Source organism: Lactuca sativa, chromosome 8 (genome assembly GCF_002870075.4).
Source record: "Lactuca sativa cultivar Salinas chromosome 8, Lsat_Salinas_v11, whole genome shotgun sequence".
Lineage (NCBI taxonomy): Eukaryota > Viridiplantae > Streptophyta > Magnoliopsida > Asterales > Asteraceae > Lactuca > Lactuca sativa.
This window is the reverse complement of record NC_056630.2, coordinates 144,976,702-144,988,296: the sequence shown is the minus strand read 5'-3', so window position 1 is coordinate 144,988,296 and position 11,595 is coordinate 144,976,702. Positions and strand designations below refer to the sequence as shown.

The 11,595-nt window shown below is 31.9% G+C and overlaps 2 protein-coding genes across 2 annotated transcripts; one reads left to right on the top strand and one right to left on the bottom strand.

The window, feature by feature from the left end:
* Positions 1-332: 332 nt before the first annotated feature.
* LOC111899234 (3-hydroxyisobutyryl-CoA hydrolase-like protein 3, mitochondrial) lies at positions 333-3,220 on the top strand. The gene is made up of 10 exons (XM_023895105.2): positions 333-651; positions 1,306-1,407; positions 1,522-1,574; positions 1,661-1,795; positions 1,896-1,992; positions 2,057-2,186; positions 2,257-2,435; positions 2,506-2,633; positions 2,749-2,850; positions 2,924-3,220. The coding sequence occupies exons 1-10, from the start codon at positions 414-416 to the stop codon at positions 3,023-3,025; spliced, it is 1,266 nt and encodes a 421-aa protein (XP_023750873.1). The 5' UTR covers positions 333-413; the 3' UTR covers positions 3,026-3,220.
* A 4,531-nt stretch (positions 3,221-7,751) lies between these two features.
* LOC111899235 (nudix hydrolase 20, chloroplastic) lies at positions 7,752-11,344 on the bottom strand. The gene is made up of 9 exons (XM_023895106.3): positions 10,933-11,344; positions 10,677-10,741; positions 10,367-10,550; positions 10,202-10,282; positions 9,962-10,087; positions 9,789-9,868; positions 9,466-9,581; positions 9,187-9,307; positions 7,752-8,111 (listed from the first exon to the last, which is right to left on the bottom strand). The coding sequence occupies exons 1-9, from the start codon at positions 11,281-11,283 to the stop codon at positions 8,042-8,044; spliced, it is 1,194 nt and encodes a 397-aa protein (XP_023750874.1). The 5' UTR covers positions 11,284-11,344; the 3' UTR covers positions 7,752-8,041.
* Positions 11,345-11,595: the final 251 nt, after the last annotated feature.

Here is an 11,595-nt window from a genome sequence, read left to right as displayed (position 1 = left end):
CAGTGAAATATTCTATTTAGAATATTTCACGTATTTTTCAAAAAAAAAAACGGATTTTTTTTTTATTTTTTTTAGTTAATTCAAGTTCCAAAAATAACATTTAAAAAAAGAATTTTTGGATTTTTCCATTTATTTTGGATTTTAAAATTACTTTTAGATTTGGTCTCACGGTCTCACAAAATTAAAATGGTCTCAAATGAATCTGAACCTATATATATATATATATATATATATATATATATATATATATATATATATATATATATATATATATATATATATATATATATATATATATATATATATATATACTATAAAAGTACTTTCAGAAAGAAAAAATAAAACTCCAATTAATTTTCACCCGACGGGGGAAGAGGCTGCTCGAATCTGTCACTCTCTTTACCTGAGAAAATATGCGAATTCTGATCGCAGTTTCTCAGCTCCTAATCAAATCATCATCATCATCATCATCATTTACTTCTATTTTGCCCAAAGTTGATCGCAAAATATCCGATCGCTTTCTCTCCCTAAGGAAGTTCACGGCCATGGCCAGTGCCGCTGCCGACGACTTTGTCAAGGGAAAGTTGTTTCCGAACGGCGTCGCAGTTCTCACTCTCGATCGCCCAAAAGCTCTCAATGCCATGAATTTAGGTTAAATTATTGACTCTCTTTAATATCCAGACTGATTTTGACTTACTGAATATACTCGATATTGTAAAACAACAACTATGGTCTCTAAGCAGGAAGAAAAATTAGGTAAAATCTATGTTTGATTCAGATTCCAGGATTTGACATATGGACCTTCCAATGGTGTACTGGCTTCTATTTGTGGAAGAACAGCTTTGATACATGACCTACGACCTCTTCGACTCTCTTCGTATTTCGAGCTTAGATTTAGGAAACTTGAAATTGGATGCATTTGATGTGAAGCTCTGATTTAGGAGTTAGTTTTGCACTAATGCTGATATAATTGAGAGATTATTACATATCTTCTATGTTGAACTCTAAAATTTTCTTACCATTGAAGTTTATGGTTGTATTTCTTTACACAGACAACATACTAATATTCTAATAGAAATTCATATATGTAGAAAGCTAAAATTTTCTGCACTTATAGTGAACTTGCTACCCATTATGTTTCATGTCATTTTGATTTTGAGGATAAGAAAGATGAAAGGTTGGTATTGTTGGTTTATTCTTTAAACTATGTGATAGATCCCTACCTAAGCTTTAATTGTTACAATCACATGTGAATGATTTCTAATTCCACTGACATATAACACCACATTTTTCTATTGAATACAGATATGGATTTGAAGTATAGAAGTTTTCTTGATGAATGGGAAGTCAACCCAAAAGTCAAATGTGTCCTGGTTGAGGGAAGCTCACCTCGTGGCTTCTCAGCAGGTAACAAAGGAAAGGATAATCACGTCTTTTCACAACACAAACATGTCCATATACACCATGGTGACTGATTTGTGTATGATATCAAAAATCTTAGTTTATTAACTCTATCTGCAGGTGGTGATGTGAAGCAAATTTCAACCAAAAAACAACTCTCAGATATTATTGAGGTCATGTTTTGTTGTCAGAAATTCTTTTTCAAATCTTTTCTTGAACTTTGTTACTAACATTTATCTTGATTATGGTTAAAGATCAGGTGTTCACTGCTGAATACTCTCTTATTTGCAAAATCTCTGGATATAAGAAGCCATACATAAGCTTCATGGATGGCATAACAATGGGGTTTGGAATTGGCCTATCTGGTCATGGCCACTACAGAATCATAACAGAGGTAAACTCAACTCAACAGTTTAGCAATCAAATATTCAAAATTAAAACTTTAAAACTATAAATCATACATTCATGACTTTTTTTTTTTTCTTTTCTACAAGAGAACTGTTCTTGCAATGCCAGAAAATGGAATCGGATTGTTCCCAGATGTGGGGTTTGCTTATATAGCAGCTAAAGATCCAGGAGAAGGATCAGTTGGTATGTACATAATAAGTAGAAAGTGAAAAGACAAAACTACCCTTCTAACATTTGTTTCTGGCAGGTGTTTATCTTGGTATGACTGGAAACAGGGTGTCTACACCAGCTGATGCTTTGTATACTGGTCTTGGAACTCACTTTCTTCCATCTGAAAATTTGAGCTCACTGAAGGAGACTCTTTTGTCAACTACCTTGTATGTCTGTTACAATGTTGTACTCTTTAATCTATTTTTGGAAAGTTTGTTAACTAATTTTGTTATACAGTTGTAAGGATCCGTATCTTGAAGTTGAAGAAATATTGGGAAAGTATAGTAGGAATCCTGAGTCAGAGCCTCGGTTGAAGTTGCTTTTACCACATATAGTTTCAACATTTGGTTCAAATAAATCAGTTAAAGAAATAATGGAAGATGTAGAAAAGAATCAGAAAAATGATGATCCTTTAGGTAAAATAATTATGGAGAACCTAAATTTCCACCATTGTATTAAATTTAATCTCCTTTATTTAATGAGCAGTTGCAGAGTGGGCAAAAGATGCTCTTTTGGGGCTTAAAAAAGGTGCTCCGTTTTCTCTTTGTTTAACACAAATGCATTTCTCAAGAGTTGCATCTTCTTTCAAAAACAAGAAGAACGAATTATCAAACGTTAGTTTCCGTGTGACTTTTATTCAATTCTTTTGAACTGAGTATAATTTTAATTTAATAATTTAATAATAATAATAGCAATGTTATTTTTTATTTGGTAATTATTTTTGTTTAGTTAAATGGTGTAATGAAAACCGAATACCGCATTGCACTAAGGACTTCACTTCGAAATGATTTTGCTGAAGGGGTTAGAGCATTATTGGTGGATAAAGATCAGGTATTTTAATTATAATATGAGTTACATATTAGTGTATAATAAAATAATAATTGACGTTTTTTTGTATTTATAGAATCCTAGGTGGAATCCATCAAGTCTAGATGAAGTTAAATTGAGTGAAGTGGAAGCGATATTTAAACCATTGGATTCGGGGGTGGATGAGCTGGACGTTTGAATCGTCGATTTAATGAATCACATTGTTGTAGATGGTTTGTTAAAAATAAAGGGGGTGTTAAAATCCAATGATAGTCTTTTTATTTTTATTTAAATAAAAACGTTAGAAAGTGCAACAAATGACTCTTTTTATTTAGAATTGTTTGACATAATTAAGAAATTTTGTAATTATTATTTAGTGACACCTCAAAGCTAACCCACCTCTTATCCACATTACGGCTATGTTTGGTGCGTCACAGCTAGCTTATTTTTCGAGCTTTTTTATGTTGTCGTGTTTGGTAAGCCAAAAGTAGCTTATAAGCTAGTTTTTTTAAAAGCTACTTAGACTAGCTTTTTTAAAATTTTCCAAATACACCCTTTGATTAATTATAGAAACACATACTTTTACATGTCTTTTTATGTAATTTTATATATTTCAGCTAGCTTTTCAGCTAGTTTTACCAAACGTTATTTTTTATCAGCTAGTTTTTCAGCTATCAGCTAGCTTTTTATTTATCAGCTAGCTTTTCAGCTAACAGCTAGCTTTTCAGTTAGTACGTCAAACATAGCCTATATGTGGCAAAATGATGAAAGTAAAAGAAAAAGGAAGTTGAGCGTTGGTAAGTTCCAAGGGATATAAAGATAATTCTTCTCAAGGAGATCATTGAGGAGTACATGAAAGACATAGCTAATTATATAAAGGTTCTCTTATTTTATAAAAACATGTAAGATCATATTTAGAGAGTAAAAAATGGCCATCCACTTCTCAGGGGCACTGCTAGTGAAATGAAATATACACTCTGAAATTGTTTTTGGGAAAATGACTTGATATGGTAAGATATTTTTTGAAATGTACACATTTAGTCCTTATTCTTTTTTTTTTTGTAAAATAAAACCTTATACTTTATTTTTTGTAACAATACAATCCTTGTGACCGACTATACCCGGTATACCGGTCATATACGAATTTTCTTTTAGGGAAAATGACTTGATAGGGTAAGATACTTTTTGAATTGTACACATTTAGTCCTTATTCTTTTTTTTTTTGTAAAATAAACCCTTATACTTTATTAATATGTACATATTAGGTCCTATTCACCGAATTCTATAGATTTTGCTGATGTGGAAGCACAAGTGGCACTAAATAGCAATTAATTAACATGGTCACCAGAGGTGGGTGATCCTCCAGCAACAAGAAAGGGGCGGCGACCCTTCTCTTTCCCGTCTCTCTTCCTTCTGGTCGAACAACAACAGCCAAACACCCTTTACCTGTTGTGTTTCTCCGATCTGTCTCTCTTTGCCTCCATCTTTGAGATATGTTGCCAGAAAAAGAAGAAAGAATCGACGAGGGGGCTACCAGAGCAGCTCCTCGCTGCCAACTACCGTCTCTACTTCCTCCTGCCTCCCCCTTCAACCTTTCTATTTTTGCCATCGTTCCTCCTTGCTACCAGTGATGTGTAGGAACACACAAAGGAGTCCCTGAAGATCGGGGTTCTCCCTCTTTTTCATGATGAATAAAAGTTGGAAAAATCTCGTTGTGGATATGTGGATGCCACCTGGGTATTTCATTTCAACAAAATAAAAGAAAGGGAAAATGACTTGATAGGGTAAGATACTTTTTGAAATGTACACATTTAGTCCTTATTCTTTTTTTTTGTAAAATAAACCCTCCACGTCAGCAAAACCTGTAGAATCCGGTGAAAAGGACCTAATGTGTACATATTATTAAAGTATAAGGGTTTATTTTACAACAAAAAAAAAATAAGGACTAAATGTGTACATTTCAAAAAATATCTTACCCTATCAAGTCATTATCCCATTGTTTTTTTATACTCTGAAAATGTTCATGTTTTATCAAAAGACAAAAGCAACAATAGACAATGGAGATCTCATTGGAATGGGGTAGAAGAGGTAAATATCGACTTTCAGCATGTAAAACCAAAAACATGTAAAATGGACAAAAATAGAAAGCAAATCAGAGTGGACACTAAGATATAACAATCGATAAAATATAAATCAAATTAGTAGCCTCATCAAATGAAACAAACAATAGGAAGTAAGTGAAATATAAGCAGTTAAACTATAGATGTATAAACTAGGATATAAGCAAATGGGCAAAAAATGTGTCAAACTACAGATCAACAAACAAAACATACAAGTGTGGGAGGCTATCCATCTACCTTCATAAAGAAAAAACATTATTTTGGTTTTTATTTTTTTTCTTGTAGAGATCTTTGAATACCATTTGCACTACAAAATTGAACTTCATGTTTTGAAAAGTCTTGGGTTGATAAATGGTATAAAAATAAGGAAAAGTTAAAAAATACTTGAATACGAGGAACAAATTTTGATTCATTTTGTAGTGTTCATGCCCATTAAACAATGACCCGGCAAAATGGATGGTCATTTTCGGGGGAAAAAAATTTGTTTGATGTTTACGAACATGACCATTTTTGTCTTTCTCTTTTATATCTATTTGCAACAAAAACTAACAAAGTATTATATTAAAAATATATTTTTTTTTTGTTTTCTTCACGTACATATCTTGACCAAATTAATTTTTATCAATTTATTAATAATTTCTCCAACAAAACTTTTTATTAAAAATGTTACTATTTGCAATATTTTTTTTTTCTTATTTTTCAGTTTATGAAAAATATAAAAAGTTTTAGTTTCATTAGAAAATCAATGTTTATAAAAATGGAGGTTCTAAAAGTAGTTTATGTTCATAACTTCCAGATTTAAATATACCAAAAGTTGTACAATTAACTACCATTAGCATACTTGAAGCGTTGATCATCAAATTTTACAATTATTTATTAATTTGAATGTTTATGTTTATTTATGTTCGTTTGTTATGTTCATATATAGTCATGTATATTTTTTACATTTGTTCGTTTATGCTTGTTCATTATGTTTGTTTAGCACATTAATAAATGTAACAAACGACGCAAAGAATGTGATATGTTAAACGCACGAACAGAAAAAAAAAATTATTCGTGCTTGTTCAATTAACTTAAGCAAACGAACCAAAACAAGCCCCTACTTGTGTTTATTCAGTCATTTACAACAATATCTTTGTTTGAGAAAACTGCCGAAGTTATTAGAAATGGGTCCTATGTAATAGAAAATTTTCAGAAATGGTCCATGTGCAAGTAAAAGTTACAATAACGGTCCATGTGTAAGATAACTTTACAGTAATAGCTCCTATGTAATAGAAATATTATAGAAATGGTCATTGTAAAGCAAAATGACATAAATAGTCCCTCTGTAATACATAAATAGTCCTATGTGTAAAATAAAGTTACATAATTGTACCCATGTAGCATCGAAATTATAGAAATAGTCCATTTGTAAGAGAACAACAGTGTTGGAAATATAGAATTAATATACCTGCAAAAGTTTATTGAGCATCGTGAGAAGAGTGGTAGGCGTTTTCTTTGGGGAGGGAATGAAAGAAAAAATAAAATCAATTGGATGACCTAGAAGGTGATTCTTGGGCCTAAGGATCAAAGTGGTCTCGGGGTGGGCTCCCTTGATTCATTGAATTGGGCTTTGTTATACAAATGAGTTTGGCGGTTTAAATGTGACTTGGTCTTTTTATGGTAGTGAGTCATTTGTGGCATTCACAACAACAAGAGAAAACCTATTGACGGTCGTGCCAAAAAATCGATTCCTAGAATCTAGTTTAATGTCGTTAAGGTGACCCGTGTGGTGGAGGAGGTTGGAATTGACATTTCTTCAGTTTTTCAAATACATGTTGGTTTCAGTAATTCTACTTTGTTTTGGTTAGACAATTGGACAAGTTGTGGTTCATTGGTTGTACGATTCCCATCTCTTTTTGCCCTTGATAAGAAAAAATCATGTTATATCGATGAGAAAATCTTGAATAATAGATTTGTCAGGGCTTGGAAGAGAATTCCTAGTAGCTATATTGAAATCGCGAAATTAAGAGGTTTAAGGGGCTGAACAGATGAGATGGTTTTGAGTACCGAGACGGATATTTGGAAATCAAAGCTCTCTCCTAATGGGAACTTCTCCATTCATGATTTGCATGGCATAATCGATTCTAAGCTTACTGTTCCTATGCCCAATCTGACTATTTGGTTAAGGCTGGTCCCGTTGAAAATTATTGTCTTTGTTTGGAGGGCTTGTATTGATAGACTTCCTTCGGTTGTGGCTCTTGCTCGAAGGGGTATTTCTGTCTCCAACATCTTCTGTCAGTTTTGCAATGGTGGAATCGATGATTCCAATCATTTTTTTTTCTAAGTTGTCCTCAGGTGGAAGATTCCTTAAGGTGGATCTTCAATTGGTGTAGTATCCCGTGGCAAAATTTTAATTCATTTGGGGTGCTTGTGCAATTTGCTACAACTTGGGGAAATTGTCCAAAAAAAAGGAAGATTCTATATGGTTTCTTATGGTGTATTTGGAAAGCGAGAAACAACAACATTTTTAATTATCTTAGTGCTTCTCTTTCCATGTTGGTGGATAGTATGCTCGTTATGGTGTTTGGTTGGATCAAACATAGGCGTAATTATAGGAATTGTAAATATGCGGTTTGAGTTTGCTCTCCTTTTGATATCATGTAATCATTTTTGTTTGTACTATGTTTTTCGTTTTTCTTTGTCCAACCTTGTTTCTATATAAGCTATGGTTTTTAATAAAATTTTGCGGTTTCCAAAAAAAAAAATAAACCTGCAAAGGTATGGACTTTATAGAGGGACCACCCTAGTCTAAAGGAAAATATATGATTTTGGTGGTAGCTCAGTAGGCCTGTCCCAAGCTTCTTATCTTCACAACATCTTTAAATTCCATAAATTCCTCAAAAGTCAACTCTAGTCTAGTAAATACATTAGGTACCTTATCATCTATGATCTGATGAGCAAACAAATTTTTTGAACACGAGTTTGGACTAGAGGGAAGGATATCTTAAGAGTATGTGTTTTTACGAAACTATATTTGAAATGACAGAGGCCTTTTTTATGAAATGAAAAGAAACATTTTCTCTCCAATTTAAATTTTTTGATTTTTTTTAGATTTAGGAACAATCTCCACTTCTCAAGCTTTGTAACAGCTTCAAGTACCCAACCTCTTCGGGTTTAATGAACCTACACACATATATTTCACAATTGTCAAACAACTTTTATTCTACTAAATGCTTTTATAAGTTTTATTTCAATCTTCAATATTAAATATTAAATTCCTAATGGTCATAGATATATCATTTTTTTATAACTACATACATAATAATTTTGTCATCTTTTTGTTAGTTTAAAAAAAAAAAACAGGACCCGCCAAAATGTTTACTAAACAAAAAAATTTAAAAGTGACCAATTATCAGTTTATCATCTTTGATGTTATTGTTAAATACCTTTTCTTTTTATAAACATTACATGTGCTCAGAAATAACAACTTCTTAGAAGAAGGGGCTTCATAGAATATTTCACAATGATGAAGGTGATTAGTAAAATTTATTAAAAAAAAACTTTTAAAAGAGGTCAATGATTTAATAGGTTTTTTTATAAAGTTAGTGGAAAGCTGATGCGTCAAAACAAAAACTATATATGAGGTCGAGGATTGTGATGTTTTTAGACTATCTCCAACCAATAACACAATTTTATATACCAAAATGATGTATAAATGGAGCAAATAGAGTTTCATCTTCAACCCTACACCATTTTTTATATAAAGAAGTATATTCTCAGTATATTCTCTTTTTGTAACTTATATAGATTGTCAAAATCAAAAGATCATTCTTAAGTAGTTATGTATTACATATTTTTTATTACAATAACTTAATAAATTACATTATCATGAAACTATAGATCATCAAAAACACTCGATTTTATCAGTTATACAAAATATGAAAATATTTAACTGATCTCGTTAATCTTTTGGTTTAATCTACTCTAATAAATAAAAATCTTTTTGCCACATGTCACACTCTCATTGATTTGACCACATGTCATTTTGTGGTTTTTTTTTTCAATTAAATTTTTTCTTTTAAATGAACCCATGTATTCACATGGGTTTTACACCTAGTACAATAATATGTAATATACTTTGCAAATGGTTTAGTATTATTGTATTTTAGTAATTTTTAAATCTAATATAATAAGTAAATGCTTTAGTATTATTATATCAAACCATATTATTTACTGAAAGAAAGACCAAAGTTCATACCCATGTCTGAAAAGGAAATCAATAATGACAAGATTGCAATTTGCTTTGAAGAAATTTGTATTTCTGATGACGTCAGCAACAAGCGTCACAGGGAGTAGTTTAAAGCTCCCCACTTCTCCATCTGTTATTCACTCACACAACCATTTCTATAAATCACTATTTCTTTTTAACTTAATACATAAAGAACGACTTATAGAGAAAGTCGGTTTTCTCAAATATTTTCAGATATCATTTATCCACATAATAATTATTTAATAAATAAATAAAATAAAAACTTACCTTGATTGTTGGGAACGAAAGTTTCCGGAAGCTTTAGATCATAACAAAATAAAACATCTCTCTTGAATCTATAACCTTCAATGTCCATGTAGGAGACTACACCAACTGGTATAGCTCTGATAAGAAATAGCAATTTATTTATTTGTTTATTTTAGCATATCATACTTTCATTTTCTTTTACAATTACAGCATCATACTTTAAAAAATCTACCCAATTATAGCAATGTAACTGGGTAGATTTTTCAAAGTATAATGAAAATAAAATGAAAGTAAAAGTAAAAGTAAAAGTACGTTGCTATTTCTTGCATTTTGCCCTAATTTACCTGCTAGAAATGGAACTTGGGATTCCTGCTTCTTCCTCACATTCCTTCACAAGATTATCTCCAGGTGAGATTCCATGGGGCTGCATTTATCAGATTAAAACTCATTTACACATGATACAAGAATAAACATGAGTTGTTATTTATTAGACTAAAAATAAGAAAAAAAAATCTACCATTCCTCCCGCAACAAGATGATCAAGCATTCCTGGGTAAGTTTGTTTCATTTCACTTCTTTTCCCAATCCACATGTATTTTTCTCCATCTTTTTCAACATATCCACACATGTGAACTCCATAAGCCTACAAGAAGATATTACAAGATTATGTGAGATGCTTAATTAGTGATTACAATGTTTAAGATTTTGCTAATTTGAAAGATTTTAAGGAAGATATGAGATATGAGATATGACATACATTTATCCCAAAGTAAGGTGCTGCTGCACGTTCAAGTGAGAAATAAACTTGTTCTCCATAAGATGAAGTAACAGGATATAGCTGCAATCATTTAAAATTATAATCTAAGATGAAAGAAGTATGTGTTGGCAATCAAAAGCATAGATTCTGGTCATGAAAAAGTACCTCATTACGTATACCTGGAATTACTTCTTCACCTAAGCACTTGACTACATTTCCAAGGGCTTCAGTTCTATGCTCAGGTGTTTTCAGTGCAGATTGTAATGTGACATGGCCAGATTGACTACCATATGAATCACCTTTGATGTAAGTGAAAACGTCCTTGAACTTGCTTAAATGGTCAAGGAAACTGCACAAAGTTCACATACCTGATGCAAAATTAGCTTGATGATTGATGAATATCATCAATTTAAACTACTCAGAAGAACAAAGCAACAATAGATCTGATTATGCACCTTAATGCGAGAGACATTACCCGTTATGAACATAGCCAACAATTTGGTCCTCGATGACAAAGGGAATGAAATCAGAACGCATTTCCTGCAATCAGTTGATATGGATTCATGCCTATAACTATTAGTCTATTCTATATCTACATATATGCTAAAATCAAAATTTCCTTTGAGCTACGATGAACACAAGAGAAGGAATTTTTACGGAATGATAAAAAAAACACTGAGACACATTTGCGATTGATAAATATAAGAAATTATGCTAGTCGAAGAGTTTACCCGGCCTCGGTTACATGATTTTATCTTCTGAAAGAATCCACTGAGATCTGATGAAACATTCCGCTGTTGAGATATTTGAAAGACATCATCCCAAGTGAAACCGCTATCATTGCTAGTAGAACTACTAATATTTCTCGTTGAACTACTTGATGAAACAGCGGCAGCAACAGAATTTCGATTAAGGATGAAAGAGAGAGGTCTGACTGTGGATATGCTTCGAATCATAATAGGAAAATTACAGCGGTGATAACATGATGACGATGTTGAAGAAAAGTTGCTAACACTGTGAGAAGTAAGATTATCGTGGTGGGGGTGATGGCCGCCGGCGATGGTGCAGGAGGCAACGGACATATTTTTTCAACTACTCGACGGGAAAGCTGTAAACTGTAATTGCGAAAGAAAGGATTTACTTCCCCGGTTTTTGTGCATTATATTATATTTACCATAAGGTCCCTCAAATTTTGATATTTGTCAAAAGGGGCTATATCAGGTCTATTAAATTTATAGGCCTATAAAAAAAACTATTTAATATTAAAGGATAATGACTTAAAAGGGTAATATATTTTTCGATTTGTACATATTTGGATATTAAATTTTTTTTCATCCACATTTACCCCTTCAACTTGTTAAATTGTACACATTCAGTCCTTATGACCGGTTACT